The sequence below is a fragment of the Puma concolor genome, chromosome D2 (assembly GCF_028749965.1).
Source record: "Puma concolor isolate L17-30 chromosome D2, mPumCon1.1.hap2, whole genome shotgun sequence".
NCBI classification, from domain to species: Eukaryota; Metazoa; Chordata; class Mammalia; order Carnivora; family Felidae; genus Puma; species Puma concolor.
In genome coordinates this window covers 62,838,138-62,856,779 of record NC_141677.1, presented here as the reverse complement: position 1 = coordinate 62,856,779, position 18,642 = coordinate 62,838,138, and the positions used below count along the sequence as shown (strand labels likewise).

The window sequence follows — 18,642 nt, the reverse complement described above, 5'->3', positions numbered from 1 at the left end:
CCCCTCATCCCATCTGCTCCTCAGAGTCCCCTAGAATCCTCACCTCCTCAGACCTCCCTTTCTCTCCATCTCAGCAACCTTTCCTTTTCCTTCACAGCTTTTTTTTTTTTTTCAAGTTTATTTATTTCAAGATGGGGGAGGGGCAGAGAGAAAGGGAGAAAGAATCCCACACAGGCCCTACACTGTTAAGTGCAGAGCCCGACATGGGGCTCAAACTCACAAACCACGAGATCATGACATGAACTGAAACCAAGAGTCGGATGCTTAACCTACTGATCACCCAGGTGCTCCTTCTTCAGAGCTTTTAACCCAGTTTACCAGTTCGTTTTATCTAATTGTCTACTGCCCTCCCCTGAGGCAGGGGATGAGTCTGTTTTATTCAATGCTGAGACCGCAGGGCCTGGCATGTAATGGGTGCTCAGCATATGCCTGTTGACTGACAGACGAGCAGCCCTGGGGGGGTCCGGGGCTGAGGCCCTGAGTTTCTGCAATGAGAATGTGGAGACTGGACTGAGGCTGTGCTGGCCCGAGCTCTCAGGAAGGCCTGCATGGGGGGGGCCAGCGCCCTCTGGTCCAGGAGGGCAGGCTGACAGGTGCACCCTGACTGTCAGTGAGTGCGAGGTGGTCAAGCAAGCCCAATGGAGATGCTCCGGCCGAGAATGCAGGGGGAGCTTGGAGAGGGAGCGAGACCCTTGCGGGGGGGTGGGGGGAGTTGTGCAGGGAAGGATGGGGAGCCTGACCTCCACCTGGGGGTGCCTCAGACAGATGGGGAGGGAGAAGGCCTGGGCTGATGGAGGCCTGTGAGTACAAGCTCGGAGGCTTTGGAGCAGAAGGGTGGGAAGGCCTATAGACAGAAAGGATGCAAAGATCAAGATCCTGACAGTTCCAGGCACTGGCTTAGGAGTCAGCCAGCACTGGGTTCAGATCTCAGCTCGCTACTGAGCTAGCGCCTTAAATAGCTAGCACTCCCTGAGCAATACATCTGCCCTTGTTCTCAGACTCGGGCCCGCAGAGAGACAGGCAAAGGAGGCAGTAAGGCACTGCGGTCCAGCTGGGCAAGGGAGAGACACATCTGAGCCAATAATGCGTCCTGCAGCATAATGCAGGATGTCAGGAAGAGCATGCATTCTCACTGTGAGGGCCCAGTAGTTTCCATGGCAACCCTGGGTGATGTCACAGCCATGGGATGGAGCACAAGACTCCGAGGCCATCCTCACAAACGGAGGAGAAACGCACTGAGTCATCAGGGTGAACTCCCCACATGGAGACTGTTCAAGACATTGGCATTTTATACAAACTAACATGCACACACGCTGACCCACCCGTAATCATGAAGGAAGACCCTCTAAAGGAAGCAGCATTTCCTCCGGGCTTTACGGGAAGGGATTGAGGGCCCCAGGAGGACAGCTCAGGATAATGCTGCAGCTCTCGCCAGCCCCTCGGAAGCAGCCCTGAGCCTGGTTGTCAGCGGTCAGGACGTTTCGTGCATTTGTTCGGCAAACACCTGCTGTGCCTCGCCCTGTGTGAGGCCTGGGGAGATGCGGGCCCCCGTCCCGGGCTCAGAGTGGAGGGGAGGAAACAGGAAAGACATCATAGTAATGAGAGAGCTGCAGAGGAAAAGAGGGTGCCACACCAGGTTCTGGGGGTGTCAGAAGTGGCATTAGGCTGGGAGGTGGGGACGGGAAGGAGAGAAAGTCAGAGGGAGGCAGAGCCCAGGACAGCCAAGAGGCCTCGTCACTGCTCCCAGAATTCATGGCCACTCTGCTGAGAGAAACAGCCCCTCTGGAGACTGTAAAACCTGCCCGTGCGTGAGGCCGGGCTGTCCTCGGGCCGCACACCTGGCCATGGGCCCGCTCACTTAGCGGCACAGCCTCCAGGAAGTAGCCCGGGGCTCTCTGCACAGGCCGCTACAGTCAGGAGCCACTGTGCCTCTCTGAGCGGGTGATCGGGGACACAGCACCACGTGTCGCAGCCAAGTTTCCTCTTCCTCAAGGCTGTGCTCACACCAGAGCTGAAGTTGTGACCTTCCCAAGGAAGTGTCCACAAGTCGATGGTGTCGTTTTGGTGTTTCTGGCCCTGAAGCTTTGCCTTCACCTTACCTTTCTCTTTCCCGCCTACTCCTAATTTAGCTCATCTGGATTTTACAGGTGTCCTTATCAGCCACAAGGTGGCAAATGATTTGAGCACTACCTAAGACAGCTTGGGCTCACTGGCTGTGTGACTTTGGGCAGGTTACATGCCCTCTCTGGTCCTCTAGTTCTCTTCTGTAACATGGAGAAAATAAGAGAACCTACGCATAGGAATGTTCTGAGGATAAAATGAGCTGTTATGCATCAAGGGCTTAGTTTTGTACCTGGTATAGGGTAATGCTTGAAAAAGTACTATTCTCATCAATTATAGTATAATAATAATAATAATAATGGCAATAATAGCAGTATCCCATCCCCTCCCCCCCAAGCCCGCTACACACACACTCATCTTTGGGAAAGAAGGACTCACTCAGGGTGGGAGGGCTCTTCAGTGGTGACTCCTACCAAGGCCTGACCAGCCTCCTCCCTCATTCGCCCCGTTTCCCGCCATGCTTTGGGGTAACCAAGGACTTACGCCTGCTCCAGGACCACAGAGGACTTCCGGCAGCAGAGGCTCAGGCTATTATCCAGCAAAGGATAAAGGTGGTGGCCCAGGGCTGGCCCACTGGGATCTGTAATGGGTGTTCTGGAGAGCAGTGAATTCACTGGTTGGAGCTGGGCTGACTCAGAGGAGAGAGGAGGTTCAATGCTGGAAGGAAAGCTGGGGAAGGAAGCTGGCATCCAGGCCTCCGGGCTTGCCCCTCCCGCGGCCTGTCTGCGGCCTGGAGCTGGAGGTCTCTTTGCAGTTCAGGGGTGCCTGGGTGGCTGAGGCAGTTAAGCGTCCAACTTTGGCTCAGGTCATGATCTCACAGTGTGTGGATTCAAGTCCCATGTCAGGCTCTGTGCTGACAGCTCAGAGCCAGGAGTCTGCTTCAGATTCTGTGTGTGTGTGTGTGTGTGTGTGTGTGTGTGTGTATGTCTCTCTCTGTCCCTCCTCTGCTCACACTCTGTCTCTGTCTTTCAAAAATAAACATTAAAAAAAAAAAAAAAAAGAACAGTCCAGTCCAATACCTTGACTTTTTCAGTCAAGGAAACCATGGCACAGAGAGAGCTGCCATCCCCCAGCTCATGCTGCTGGTTCAGATACTGAGCCTGAAACCCAAGTCTTGTGACCACTCCCCACCCCCCCCCACCCCCCCCGCGGCCACTGGGCGGCCCGGTTTGATGTCTTTCGAGACTCCTGGGTAGACCCTCTCTCTCACATGCTGCCCAGGGAGGCAATAGTTTAGGAAGTGCCCTCGGGAAGCCCCCAGCCTGCCCTGGGCCCAGGCTGGCCTGGAGCATCCCAGGTCTCCTGGGCACAGAGCCCTTCTGTCCTGTGTCCCCAGTGCCTGCTGCTCAGTGTGTGGCGGCTGCCCGCCCCTTCGTGGAGCACCACCACTTGGTGCAGCAGTGAGGCCAAGGGGCCTGGGCGGCCTGGCAGCCTGGGATTCCCGGGGAAAAGGAAGTGTAACAGTCATGCACATGGTGAGGGGTCTCAGACCACTCAGCTCTGCCACCCAGCAGCCACGGGGTCTTGGCAAAGTGGCTTCACCCCTCTGAACCTGGGTTTCTTGTCTCTAAACAGGCACCTCCAGCCTTGGCCCACCCCACTAGGGCCAGCCAGGCCAGTCTCCCCATGTCCTTACCAAGCTCCTTCTCCAGCAGCTCCTCCCCTCCCCCACCCCCAACCACTGGGCCTGTGCAGGGCTCTGTGACTAGGGTGTGGGGACAGCAGGATGGGCTGAAGGCTCAGGCATTCTCTCACCTTTACCAAGCCTACTGTGCACAGAGTTCTTTATAGGCGTTAACTTGTTTTATCGTCCAGCCGTCCAATTAGGTGGGTCCTGTTGGCCTCTTCATTTTACAGAGTGGAAGTAGAGACAGAGACACTCAAGAGAATCTGGCAGAGCTGGGATTTGAATCCAGGCAGCTGCACACATATGCATCCCCCAACATGAGCTAAAACAAACCTTCCCGCCAGAGCCACATTCAGTGCATTGAGCCAGGCCACACTGTCCAATGTATCAGGTAATACACTGTGGCCATTTAAATTAAATTTTTAATTAAATAAGATGAAAAGTTGAGTTTTTGGGTCATACTAGCCACATCCCAAGTGTTCGACAGACCTAATGGCTGTGGCCACCAGATTGCACAGTGTAGATAGAGGCCATTTCCATCATTGATCACAGAACTCTATTGGGCAGCTCAAGGTGGGGCACCTCTAAGTGTTGGGGACAAAATTGGAACATTTGGTGCCATTTGGAGTCAAAATCAGAATGGGCTTTCTGGGCTGGAAGGTTGTGAAACACCAGAGAGGGCGGGGGTTGGGGGGGTGGGGAGGGCTGTGCATGAAGAGGCTAGAAGCACAAATAATCCTGAGTTCTCAGCCTTGCTTCCCCACTGCTAGCTGTGTGGCTCCAGGCAGGTTACTTAACTTGTCTGAGCCTCATCTGTAAAATGGGCCCAAAGCACCTGCCTTGGAGACAACATCAAGTAGATGTCAAGGGGGGGCCTGGCCTGTCTGGGTGCTCAGTGCTTGTGCATTTGTGATGTGGATGGAGTTTGACAAAGTCTGGGAGATGCAGGGTTCTCTCACTGTAAGAGGCCACCAAATGGGTCCCAAGAGCCCAGGCCCTCCCCAGTGGTGCAGGTGAGCTGCGTGCCTAGGAGAAGCTTGGGGCCTTGCTTGGAGCATTCTTTCCCATGGAGGCTGAGGCAGGAATAGGCACAGCTGGGCCTTGGACAGGCTCCTGGGCATCTGTAAGAAGTAGAGTCCTTAACCCAGCTCAAAATTAGGCTAGGGCTGGAGAGCGTGCATCGTTACCGCCAAGGAGCAAACCAGAGTTCTGCTCAGCAGTGGGGCCCCAGTGTGTGGCACACCCACAGATCAGGCGCACTCCTGCAGAAGGGGCTACTGTAGCTTGGGGAGCAAAGCGGTCCTCTGTCTGCCCTGAAACAAGTAGCCATCCCAGCGCCTGAACCGGGAAGAGCAGAACCGCATGGAAACTGGATTCTCAGCCGCAGAGCTAGTGCTGCCACCTCGTGGGGAAAATCTTCCATTACAAGTGTCATCCCTGGGTTTCTCCCAACAAGTTTCTTCTAAAATCTAAGCTATTTGCCTTCATTTGAGTCCAGCCCCAGCTGGGTGTCCTGCCCACCGCCCTCCCTGCCCCCCCCCACCGCAAAAAGCAGATAGCCTCCCAGGGGTCTTCTCACCCTCCACTCCCAGCACACAGACACATGCACCCATGCACAATCCCATATCCATTCCTACCCCTGCCCCTTTGCTCACATCGTCCCTTCCACCCCAAACTTCCTTCCTGCCTCTGTTCTTTTTAAATATTCATCTTTCCAGGGTAGCTCCAGAGCCCCCTCTTCTAGACAGCCATTCCCAACTGCCCTGGACCACTCTGACCTCCCCTTTCTCGGGAATTCCTATACAACAAATCCTTTGGACTAGGCTTTGGGACATTTCATCACAAAGTGACTGTATGTTCTCCTTTCCTGGGTGTTGGTCTTGTCACTCCAACCAGACGGTATACTCTGTGAGGGCAGAACTGTGTTTCTCACCACCCTTCTGCTCAGACACAAGACTGGCTTTCAGCCACCCTTCAGTTCAGACACGGACGGGTGGGTGGACCGACGGAGCACTGCTCTCCGAGAGACCGGGAGGGCCTGCACACATGGAACACCCTCTCTGCCCTTCTGTCTAGGAACTTTGCAATTGAACCCCAGCACTGCGTTTTTCACTGCCCCTTCCGCGGTTCCCCAGGTCTGGCATGAAGTCCCCAGAAGTCCAGGGAGACCCGCAGCTAGGCAGCAGAGAGCACAGGAGCTCTGGTAGCCTGTGGGGGGCTCACACACCTTGTGGCCAGAGGGCTGAACAACCTGGCTTCCCCTCTAGGAAACCAGCTTTGTGCCTGCATCCCCACCCTGCCCCCTCCTCCACAGACTGCTTGTCCGTCAACACCTGGGTGGGACTTCTTGGGATGCACACAAATGGGATCCCAGGCCTGTTGTTCTCATGGTCCTGAGCTGGCCCCCCTCCTGGGGCAATGGAGCCAGATTCTTATGAATCCATACCCATGAATGGGCCAGTCAGCAATTCCTTTATCCTGGCCACCATCCACACTCAATCTAGCCCCTGCTGTGAAACCAGGCTCTTGGCCAGGGGTCCTCTCCACTTGCCAGGTACTGCTGTAAGAGCTCTGCACATTATCTCGGGTCATCCCCACAACAAAGGTAGGATACTTGTATCCCCCCTTTGACAAGGGAAGGTGTAGGAAGGTTACGGAACTTGCCAGTGTCACAAAGCAGCAAATGGCTGAACCGGGCTCCACCGCACCCATACTTTTAACCCTGTACTCTGAGGCCTGGATACAGTGGAGCCATCCCCAGGCTGGCAGGATGCTAGGGCCTTTGCCCAGAATGGTGAGTCCATTCAGAGGAGACAGACAGACAGCGAGTGCTTTGTTTTTCTTCTGTGGACGGAGCAGGGGCAGAGAGGCTCTGGGGTGTTCGGGAGATTAGCACAAGGCCTGGGAGGTTTCTGGGGTGTGGGATAGCCCTGGCACGGGCCTCTCTGGGACTCAGCCTGGGGGGTGCCCGAGACCCCTTCCCTCCCTAGGAATTCAGCTTTTTCACCCAGGGCAGGAATTCCGGCCTCTCTCGACTGTCCACATGGCCACAATGGGGCCCATTCTCAGGACCCTGGAAAACACTGATCATGTGGAGAAAGGACGGATTCTTGTTGGACACAAGGGCCCTCAGTGCCACAGTTTAGATCAGGGCACAAATGGGGGCAAAGAACAGCATTCATGCCCCTTCTGTCTGTCTTCCCCAGAGGTCGCTGCCCCTCGGGACCATTCCGTGCAAAGGCTCTCAAAAGCCAGAACAGAAACCCAGCTAGGGGTTAAGTGGGGTGGGAAAATCCCCCAGCATTCTCCAGACCTCAGCTGACCTGAGGTCCCTTCACTCAGACTCTCCTCGATCGGCTCCTGAACCGACATATGCTCTGTCCCACTGCACTGGTTTCACAGACAATTAACAGGCTGTGAGGGCGCCTGGAGTACCTTCAGTTAGCAATGGGGAAACAGGTCCTGAGCATTTGTTAGTGTCTTTAGAACTTTTTCTGCCATGGTAACAAACTTCCCATCACAAGTACAGGTAGACGAGTAAGTAGGTAGACATCTGAGACAGAAGTTCCAATAATTACCTCACTGTAACTGACTCCATCGTCTTGTCTGTCTTTTTAAAATGCTTATTGGGACATACTAAGTTGGTTTCAGAACTGACTAATATAATAGTTCGCAACGTGTCATTTGAAAAGCATTACTTTGAAGTGGCTTGCCCGGGTCCACGGGGGCAGAGCTGGGCCCAGAACCTGGGGTCTGTTGATGTCAGTGCCAGACTGGTCACTAGCTCTCTCCCATCCTGCCCCCTCACCATCTGCCTCATCTCTTAACAAAAATCTTCCTCCAGTCACACTCTGATCACATCCCTCCCTGGCTCTGAAATCTTCTGGATTTCACAGAGGGACATCAGCTTCCCACTCCTACACCCACCCACCCCCTGCCCCCCAGCCCAGCCTTTCCCTGCCCCTCTATCTGCTCACCCACCCAGTTTAACTCTTCCTGTTTGGAGATGCTTGTTCCTGGTTCTAGAGCTTTCTACTCTTTACCCTCTCCATGGATCCAAATACTCCCCAGGCCTTCAAGGCTCAGCTCAAAGTTCACTGCTCCTGGAAGCCTGTCTTAGATGTTCTGCCCAGATCTCCCTTTTCCCTGCACTTGAAGTAGAACCACACCTGTGCTTCTTGGAAGGTCTCACAATGTCAGGTTTCTCCTGCCTGTGGCAGGGGCTGAAAATGTGCTTACGGGTGGATAACGGCAGTCAAAAGATCGTTGTTACATATCTCAAGGGCTCCATGTCACTCCCCTGGTCACAGCTGCATACCCTCACTCCAGCCTCGTGTTCTAGGTCCAACCCGTGTCCCCTGAGACCACTGGGCTCTCAAGGTCACCCACGGCCAGCCCTCTGGCAAGCCAGCAGGCCTCTCAAGCACTTCCCTGCGGCAGCAGGCCCTGCAGATGGGCATCCTGGGCCGAGCAGCCAATGTCAGCCAGCAGACGGGAGGGTGAGAACATCAGGCTGGAGGTTCGGGCGTGCGTGTCCTTCTCTGCCAGGGCACTCTCTAATGGAGAGTGGGAGGGAGAGGGGGTGGCAGGCGGCGGAGGGTACGGCCCCTGCAGCACGCAGAGTTCTGCCTGGCAGGGACTCAGCATCCTTCCACAGAGCTGGCCCGACCACACTGGCATTTTCTCCTATTCTCTCCCTTGCCTCAGCGGCGCTTCCTGGCTTTGCCTCTCACTCCGGGATCCCTGACTGGCAGGATTCCCCCGCGAGAGCCTGCCCCCGCCACTTGTGCATCCTCTTCTTGCAGCCCATTCCCTGGTGGGCATCAGTGGGGGGTGGGCGGGGCACTGCATCAGAATGTCACTTGAGCTTCAGGGCACTGGGCAAACCACTTAAGCCCTCAGGACCTCAGTCTTTTCCTTCGTAAAATGGATTACCACCACCTCGGCCTATTTGAGAGCACTAAAGGTCAAATGCCTGCCGGGAATTTTCAAGGGAGGGTAGAGGGTGGAGAAGCTTGTGCAAACATAGGTGTCCAGCAGGCAGGCGTTGTTAACCGCCTTTCCTGCGTCCAGCCTCTTGGTCTTGACTGTCTCCAGCCCAGCGCTCTCACTAGCAGGTCTGCAGAAGGAGTGCAGCATCTCACCAAGAGAACTGAAAGTGGAAACAAAGGAAAAAAAAAAAAGTGACCTACCTGGGTGCCATTGGCATGAAAATGCAGGACCTTTACATCTTATGGTTTGGGGCTTAGAGACTAGGCCACTCTGGGAGGTTAAAGGCATCAGTGAGTCTAGGCATGCCAATCCCTAGGGGTCAATGTCTCCCTGAAAATATGATTGTTGTTGCCAGATGAGCTCTGTTCAAATGTTCAGCGTGTAGAAATGGGCTTTTCGTGGGTGGACTGTGGTCGGCAGAGAGCATAGTGCTTGTTTTGTGTCTGTAAAAGCCCCAGCCTCTGAAAACGAGGCTGGAGTCGCCCCTACCTGGTACCGTGCTGCCATCATCATGGTGAGGTCCTTAACAAGAAGCCCCTTCCTTTTGTTTCTGAAGGGCTCTTGCAGATGTACGTTTAAGCAGACCTTGGCCATTTGGGTAGCAGCCTGGGTCGGTTGCAGGTATGAAAGACTAATAGCAAAGACAATTTATGTGGCATTTTCTGTGCCGGGCACTATGCTCGTCCTTTTATGCACACTGTACTTTTCATCTTCCCTGAATCTTAAGGATTTGGAACTATTATTACCCTCATTCTACAGATAGAGAAACAGAGGCTCAAGATGACCACCCGCTAGCAAGTAGTGGAGGGCTGAACTGGGCTCTGTCTGCTTCCAGAACCCGTCCTCACTGGGCATCCCAGAGGCAGGGCCAGGAGCTGAACTGTTTATACCCTGGGATTGTGGGGGAGGGGAAGTGGGAGGCCTCAAGGAGTCCGGTTGAAAGGAAAGAAGGGCGTGGTGCTGGCTTGGAAGAACTCCACCCCTCTCCCTGAGCCAGGGCCAGACCCATGGACCAGAGGGTGGCCCACTGTCCCAGTTTGAGATTTTCCCAGTTTGACCCCTGAAATTCCCATGCCCCGGTTTGCCTGGGATGGCTGGTCGCCGTACCTGTGGTCTTTAATCATCCTCCAGACCAGCTGCAGAGGAGGCTGAGTGGCTCGGTGGAACCTTGTCAGGACACAGCCAGGGAGGCCTTTGCAATTACATTAGCTTCTGGCGATGCTTGAGGGAGACTGGCCTTCCCCTCCCCTTCTGCTTCCTGTGGCTCCCTGGGATATAGTGATTCAGCAGCAAGCAGGAAGGAGGCTAGACTGTGACCTGCCAGAGTGGAATCACCAGCAGGGTGGGGGCTGTCAGTACCAGCTCAGGGCAAGAATTGGAGCTAGGAGGGCCAGCGTAGGAGGGGATCTTGAGTTGTTAGGGGGCTGGACCCCAGCAGAAGGCCCTGAGGCCCTGCCCAGGGCAGCCGGAGGTGGGCGTGCCCTGCCTTCCCCCACCATGCCCTGGTATGTGAGGGATGGGGGAGTCCCAGCCATTGGATACCTGCCCAACCAGACACCTGCAAGAAGTTCCATATTAGGGCCGTGCCTGCTCAGGCTGGAAGCCAGATGCTGTGTGAAGGATTCCAGTACCTGCCATTCCCACCATTCAGTCACAGCCCGGCCACTGCCAGGGGGAGCTCCACTCCGTTGACCCATGTGCTTCTCAGGCCCCCAGGACCTGGTGCTCCCCTTCCTTCCTTGCATGCACTGCTCCAGGGATGGCAGCGTTTAAGGATTTGAGCCCCAGAGCAAGGCCTGTGTTCTCAGTGCCCAATCCCAGCCTCAGCTACCCACCCTGTGACCTTGAACAAGTTGTCTAGCTTCTCTAAGCTTTACTCTCCTCACCTGCAAACCGGGAAGCCACACCTCCTATGGGGGGGGGGGTCCACGTGGGAAGGGCTTATACTTTGGTTAAAGGACAGGCAGGCCGGGGATCTGTCTGGAATCTTCTTTGGCCCTGCAAGCCCATTGTCCTTACTAAGCAGAAGTGTTTCTTAGTGGTGGCCGGGGTTCTGAGACAAGGGTACAGGAACTACAGTGCCCCTGATGCCACTCCTGCCTGTCAGGTTGTGGTAAAGGAGTAGAGCTCTTGGCCAACGCTTGTCAGAGGTGCAGATTGTGTGGTTGATTGGGATGGGACTCCACGTCTGAATTTATAACCAGCTCCCCGATGATCCTGTTGAATGACCAAGCTAAGTATTGCTGACCCGGGCATATGGTGCAGAAGAGGCACTTAGCACCTGTGAGTTATGTCTCCCTCCCACTCCCAAGCCTCAGTATGTTCCCCTGTCCCTGACCTGCCTGTCTCCCCTCTTGGTGCTGTTGACAGGCTCTAAGAGAATCCTGGGCAGTGGGCAGCTGCACAAACGAGAGGAAGTAGGTGGCTATCACTGTGAGGAAGTCACCCCCTGTCCGGACTGCTGGCAGCCAGTGGATGGTCAGTGAGCCATTGTGGTCCCAGGGCCAGAGGTCTTCTCCTGCAGGACCAGCAGGAAAATAGTGGGGCAGGGAGGGACAGCTTCTGAGTGCCATCTGGTTGCTGCCCTTCTTCAGGCCTCCCGCACTCTGTAAAAAAGCCTGAGAAATGAATTCCTCCTTGGGAGTGGCAAGTCTACTAAGCAGAACATAGCCACCATATAATGCTCTCCTGACCCTCCCTGAGAATTCTCCCCACAGTTGAGCTTCAAGGGGCCCAGGCAGGCACTCTGGGACACGGTCTCTCCTGGTCTTCCCTTCTGCCCTAGGGAAATGAGCATGCCCGGACTGCCAGGTAGGGATTGGAGAGCAAATGGGAACTCCCCCACCTTCCTAACTCCTTTTAGAGGCAACAGATGCACACATCCTCCTCCACCCCACCCACCCTGTAGTTTTCATTCTTGCAGATAGGTGTATATACCATTGCTCTTCCCTAAGTTGGGCAGTCTTTGGCAGTGTCTGAACCTCTGTTTCTTCATCTGTAAAATGGGTGTGATAGGACCTTCTCTTAGTGTGGATGTGAGGATTAAAAGCATGGAATGCTAAGGAAATTCTCAAGCAAGATGGGCGGGTAGGGGGAAGGTATCAGAAATGCAGGTTCCTGGGCCTCAGCCCCAGCCAGCATTCTGATTCACTGAGGTCTGAGCCCAAACTTTAGAAAACTTAGGAGCCTAGGAGAGGCAGAACCCCTTACTTATCTTTGGCTGTGTGGGCAAATCACTTTGGTACTTAACAAACTCCCCAGAAGTTCAAGCTCCCCGCCTAGACCTCCAGAATCAGAATCTCAGGGAGTCTCCTTGAGGCTGACTTTCTTGTGAACCTGCCGTCCCTTTCTCTACGAAATCACCTCCTTCCAGCTGGCAGACCTAGCTGGCCAGTTCACTTAGACCAAAGTCCAGCAATTGGCATTTTCTTTGATCCCCCCAGGGAAAATAAAGGCATTTCCTCTAGTCTCCAGATAGATCCACAGCCAGCCTTGCCTGAACACTGAACAGAACCTCCAGCATCTCAGAGGCCTGAGAAGCTCCCCTGAGGATTGGTGAATGGAAGTGGTTGTGGGAGGGGCCAAAGGCAGGAGCAGGGGCAGGATTTGGGAGACAGCCCCATCGTGAGTCTGGGTTAATTCCTTGCTGGAGGGTGGGGCAGGCCCCAGCCTGGGGTTAGTCCAGAGCAGATTATCAAAGGTTGGGAGGTGTTGAGTTATTGCCATTGACAAGATTTGAACCCAGTACTCAGAAGCTCAACTTCCATACCTATTATTTCTGACCTGGCAGTTACCCCTGCATTGTGCTGTGCCCTCACCCCTGCTGAATCTCCAGTTTCCCAGCCTGAGCCCTTAAGGAGAAAGACCTATCTGTTCAATATTCAGCCTACAGCCGATATATATCCACACCTACACCAGGCCCAGGGGATGTAATGGGAGGAAGCAAGGCACAGTGTGACCTCAGGGAGCCTTGGGTCTAGGGCAGGGGCAGACTTTAATCAAAGGGCCATACAAATCTGTGGTTACGCAGAGGCCAAAAGGAGATGAGATGGGGAGGATGTTGAGGAAGACACGCTGAGGAGGTGACATTTCACTCGTGACTTGAAGTCTGAGTGGGGATGAGCAAGCTGTGCAAAGAATTGGGAGGGGAAGCGGTCCCCTCTCCAGGAGAGAGGAGCAGGCTCCCAGCGCCCGCAGGGCCTGGCTTCCAGTGACCACCGTCCAGGGCCTCAGTTTCCCTATTTACGAAGTGAGAACCTGGCCCGCCCTCCCCCACCCTCTGAGAAGCGGGAAGGTGCCCACCCAGCCCCTCCTGTCGAGCCGGCCGGGGGCGGGGCGGGGCGGGGCGGGGTCAAGGGTGCCGGAGGCGGGGTGGGGCGGGGCGGGGCGGGGCAGGCGGCTCGCGCCCGGGGACGGACTGGCGCGGGACCTGCGGGCAGGCGCGGCGCGCAGTGCGTGCGGCTGCGGAGCGCGCGGCGGGCCGCCAGGATCACATGAGCAGTGGCGCCGGGGACAGACAGCAGCCGGCCCGTGGGTGCCCTGCAGCCGTAGCGGCGCAGTCCCGCGTCTCTGCCCAGCCCTAACCATGTCTATCTGTTGTTGCTTCTTTTTCAGGGACTATGGCAGTTCCAAGAGGAAATCAGGTAAGGGAGCCTCCGGGCGTTTTTCCCTCCAACCTCCCCTCCTGCTTTGCGCTCGCGCGTCTCCGATCCTGCAGCTGACTTTCTGGGGGCTTGTCCTTGCCGCCCGCCCTGGTCCTGCGGGGCATGGGCTCCCTTCACCTGTCCTCCTCCCCAGCCCGTGGCCCCTAAGCTCTCCGGTACTCGCACATTCTCCTCCCTCCGAATGCCTCAGGTTCTCCCGGGTTCTCCTTGTGGGAGTGGGGATAGGTGCATGGGGGATGTGGGGGTGTCTCGTGAAGGGCCCCCGCAATCCAGGCAGCCGGATCCTACCCGCTCTCCCCCCGGGCTGCAGTGCCTATTGCTGGGCACTGCTTTGACTTCTCCCTGGGTGCTTCCAGTGGTGCGGTGGTGATGAGAGGGTTAACGGAGACGCAGGGTTTTCCCCGTGGGAAGGTGGGGTCCTGGACTGCAAAGGGGGTCGTACTTGAGTGACTACGAGTTTTTAACGCCTGCAACGCAAACCTTCCCTTCTTCCCCCAGCTCTGAGCTTGTTCTCCTTGCTGCAGGGGTGGGGGCTCTGGGTGGTCGCAGCAGAGGCCGGGATGGGAGGGAGCGGACCGGCCCTGGCATTGGGCTGACGGGTGCCAGGGCCCACAGAGAGTTTGTGAAGGGGGTGGGAATAAGAAAATCGGGGCAGGTCCTCAGACACTGTGCTGGACGCTGACCACTGGGGTCAGAGAAGGATTCTCCCTGGATGGAGGAGGCGGATTCTGCACCTGCCTAGGTGGGGGTGGCGCGAAGTTAATTGGGGGAGGGTGGTCCCTAGGAGTTAGGGCTGTGTTTGGCGGCTGGGCGGTGAGGGGGTGGGGGCGGCAGACTTGAGCTATCTGTGTTGGCATATGTGTTGCCCGTATGGGGGTGGTGAGTTATGGGGATGGGCAGCCATCTGGGGGTTCTGGCCCTCTGGGATGTGGGAGTATGTATAAACACGTGGCTGACGTTATTGGCTCCCATGGAGAGATACCTGTATTGAAATGCGTTGGCCAGTAGATGTCTTCCACACAGTAGAGGTGTGTGTGCCCATGTGTGATGGATAGAATGTGAATAGGGGTAGGTGTAATTGTGTGGTGTGTGTGCCTCTGAGTATGGTTTAGCATGTTTTGTGTATGCAAGTGTTTGCTTCTATGTGTATTGGAACCAGAAAGGTTGTGTCCTGGTTTACGTATTGGGGGGGCACATGTGTATGTGGGGTTGTGTGTACGTGTGTGGGTCTTCATAGTTGTGTGCTATTAGGCTGTGTTGGCTGGTAGGGTGCTTAGGTGTGTGTGCCACTGTTTGGGGTGTATCTGGTTAGAGTCTGCGTTCATGTGTGTGTACCTGTTTGGGAGGTGTCTGGTGTGGGACGAGATGTGTGTGTGCATGTACCTGTCAGCTGGGCAGGGGGTGCCTCGGGTATGCCCACCCCCTAGTGCAGGAGGGTATTTCCTGCGTGAATAGGAGGGTGAGGCCGCATTATGAACCGGAGGAATTGTATATGGCCTCCGCTGTCACTTGCAGTCAGAGCCCCGGAGGGAGAACTGGGAAGGAGGGGCACACCTGGGATTGTGTTCTGTCACAGCCCTCTACCCGAGAAACTTGCCCTGGGCCTTAGAGCTGTAGTGTACTGGTTGAGCCTGGGCTCCGATTTCGGCAGCCCTTGTGACCTTAGGCAAGTGCCTCAGTTTCCTCATTTTCTTTGAACGAAGATGACAATAGAATCTACCTCACACGTAAAAGATTAAACAAGTTCACGTGGAATAGTTTCCAGAACATAATAACTGCTATGCAAGTGTAAGTTTATCATCATCCTCATCATTTTTGAAGCGCTGGGGCTTTGGGCAAGTCCCTTCTCTGGGCCTCAGTTTCCTGCTATAAAGTCAAGGGCTGGACTAGATAACCTCTCAGGTGCCCCCACCCTCCATCGCCAAGGCTCAGGTTCTGTGCTGCTTCCTAAATAAGACAGGGCCCCACCCAAGCTGCTTCGCCCAGGGAGAGCCTCCCCCGGTTTCTCTGCCATCCATCCTCAAGCCAGGAAAAGGATGAGAGAAATTTAATTCACGTTGGCTTGCTTATGATAATGGCCACTTAGTGTCATGGTTAAAAGCTCTGGAGCCAGGCAGGAGGAATGTCAAGTCTGACTTTTCTCCTCTGAGACTTTGGGCAGATTCCTTACCCTCTCTGTGCCTGTTTGCTCTTCTGTACATTGGGTACAATATTCATACCCACCGTATAGCAGTTAATTTTACGTGTCAACGGCAGGCCACGGTGTTTAGATATTTGGCGAAGCATTATTCTGGACGTTTCTGTCAAGGTGTTTGTTTTGGATGAGATGAAATCACTGGGGTTTGAGTAAAGCAGGTCACCATCCATAATAGGGGTTGGCCTCATCCAATTAGTTGAAGAAAGACCTTAATAGAACAAAAGCTGACTTCTCCCATAAAGAAGGAACTCTGCTACTAGACTGCCTTTGGACTTGAACTGTGATTCTTTCCTGAGTCTCCAGCCTACCAGCCCACCCCATCAGATTTTGGGCTCACCAAGCCTTCATGATCACTTGTGCCAATTCCTTAAAATAAATCTATTTTTCTCTCTATATATACACATCCTGTTCTGTTTCTCTGGAGAACACTAATATACACCTCATATGGTTATAATGAAGGTTGTACACACTAATATATGGAAGCATGCTTAGAACATGGCCTGCAACCTAGAAAGCTCTCCCAGCGTGCTAGCTACGATTATTCCATGAGCATCTCCTATGGGCTGGCAACCTTGCATATGTTTTCTCATTTGCTGCCCAGAGGCTCATTGCATGTGGGTGGTGGGATTCACGTTTTACTGGTGAGAAACAGGCTCTGAGAGGGTGGCCGCCCACAGTCTGTGGCAAAGTAAGGATCTGAGTCCCTGTTCGGGGCTCCGCCCTGCTCTGCATTGAAGCTCATGAAGCTTCCCAGAGTCACTCCAGCCAGCAGCACTTGCATAGAGAACATGGATGCTGTTCCCTGGCCATCACAGTTCACGTTTTAGTCACCAAAGCCCTAGCTCCTCCTTGGAGGGATCTCTTCTTGAGTGCAGAGCCAAGACTTGAAGCCAGGCGTGAGGAAGGCGGAGGCAACAGGACGAAAGTTTTCAGGCAGCTTATAGCCTCTTGGAGGAGGCAGGACCGATGACCTCCAAACTGGCAGTATAGCCCAGACTTCTCTCTGCTTTTCTTCCCTCCACTGAACCTGCTCCTGCCCACATCTTCCCCATCCCACCATCCACACTGATGCTCGAGCCCAGCATCAAGAAGTGGTTCTTGCACCCCTGCCTTTGTCTCCCCTGCCAACCCATCCTCCACCATCACACCCTGTTCGAAGCTCACTTCTCTTCAGGAAGACCCCAGTTTCCTCTTCAGCCTGTCTGCTTGCACCCTTGCCCTCTGCGTCCTCTACACCACAGCTAGAGTGAGCTCTTCAAAGCAAGTATCAAATCATGTGCTTTTCTGCTTAAATTGCCCCAAGGACTTTCCATCCCACCCAGAATAAACTCTTTATCCCAGCTGACAAAGCCCTGTGTGCTTAGCTCCTTGCCTGCTGTCCCACCCTAGGCTGGTACCCTCCTTTGCTCACCCACCCCCAACAGTCTCTGCTCAGCCATACCAGTCACTTTCCATTCCTTAAATACAACAAGCTCGTTCTCTCCACACAACCTACACGCTTGCTGTTCCCTCTGCCTGGAATGCTGTTCCCTGATCTTTCACATAGCTGCCCCTTCTCAAGATTTCTGCTTAATTGTCACCTCAGAGAAGCCCCACTTTTCCGGTGTTTAGCTGCCCCCTCAAATCACCTGGCGCATCACTGACCACATTCTAATTCTTTGTGGGTTTTCTTGTTTATTATTTGTGTCTCACCCCCTTGAGAGGGAAGCCATCGCTGCAGGGCTTGCATTAGTAGCAGGTCCCCTGATGCTTGTTGAACGGGCCAAGGAGTTCATACGTGCATGGACGAACATTGTCGGTCAGGAAAGAGAGCTCATTGCAGCCTCATCAGGGGACATTATCTGGGAAGAGGAGTGTTTTTTCTGGTTGGGGGCAGAGAACAGGAAACTTTGGTAATCAAGAGACAGCACTTGTGCAAAGGAGGAACAGCAAGACCAAGCATGGCTTGTTTGGAGATCTCATTGAGCACCAGCTCTATGCCAAGTGCTGTGTAAGGTGTTGAGGTTACAGGGATGTGTCTTTCTGCCCTTGAGGAGTTGGCAAAGTGAAATAAGGCAGAAAAAGACAAATATATGACTTTACTCATATGTGGAATTTAAGATACAAAACAGATGAACATAAAGGAAGGGAAGCAAAAAAGATAAAAAAACAGGGAGGGAGACAAACCATAAGAGACTCTTAAATACAGAAAACAAACTAAGGGTTGCTGGTGGGGTGTTGGGTGGGGGGATGGGCTAAATGGGCAAGGGGCATTAAGGAGGACATTTGGGACGAGCACTGGGTATTATTTGTAAGTGATGAATCACTAAATTCTACTCCTGAAATCAGTGTTACGCTATATGTTAACTAACTTGGATGTAAATTTTAAAAAATAATAATAAATATAAATAAATAAGTATTAAGGAGGAAAAAAAAAAACGTCCTGTTAGAGGGAAACAAGGAAGTGACATGGTTTCCTGAGGAAGAGTCATCCAGGCCAAGGGTATAGCCAGTACAAAGGCCCTGGGGTAGGAGTACACTGGCCTGCTCCAGGCATGGTAGGGAGGTCTGTGGCTAGGGTGGAAGATAGTGGAGGATGAGGTGGTAGGACGTGAGAGCAGAGAGGTGGCTGGGGCTGGGGGAAGCAGCCCAGTGCAGATAGGCCTTTGCAGGCCTTTTCAAGGGTTTTGACTTCTGCTGTAAGTGAGATGAAGAGCCATTAAGGGATTCTGAGGAGGGGGTGGAGGGGTGGGGCATGATCTGACTTAGATCTCAGAAGGATTCTTCTGCCTGGCGAGTGGAGGTGGACAAGGAGAGGAGATGGGTGAGAGGTCATGAGAATTCCAGCAGCAATGCAGGGGGAGATGCCCTCACCGTGGCTGGATTTTGGTGATTGGGTGTGGGGCACGAGGGGTTCCTGTGGGTGCTGAGGAGCACCAGTCAGTCCCACTTGCCAATCCTGTGGCCTTGGGCAGGTCCCTCCACCTGAGCTCGGCAGCCTCACCTTTCTGTTGTGTTGGTCGGGGTTCAACTAGAGAAACAAACCCAGGGGGAGCTATGTA

At 54.2% G+C, this 18,642-nt stretch overlaps 1 protein-coding gene across 10 annotated transcripts in view; it reads left to right on the top strand.

Annotated features, from left to right (window-relative positions):
- The window catches only part of SH3PXD2A (SH3 and PX domains 2A), a 242,693-nt gene that overhangs the window by 143,568 nt on the left and 80,483 nt on the right, over positions 1-18,642 (top strand). For 9 of the 10 annotated variants that reach the window (XM_086680773.1, XM_086680770.1, XM_086680771.1 and 6 more), the window contains one exon: positions 13,355-13,383. In XM_086680773.1, coding sequence (XP_086536899.1) covers positions 13,355-13,383 — 29 coding nt within the window. Of the gene's footprint in view, positions 1-13,207; positions 13,384-18,642 lie in introns of those variants that run through there. The other variant, XM_086680779.1, reaches the window with a different exon arrangement.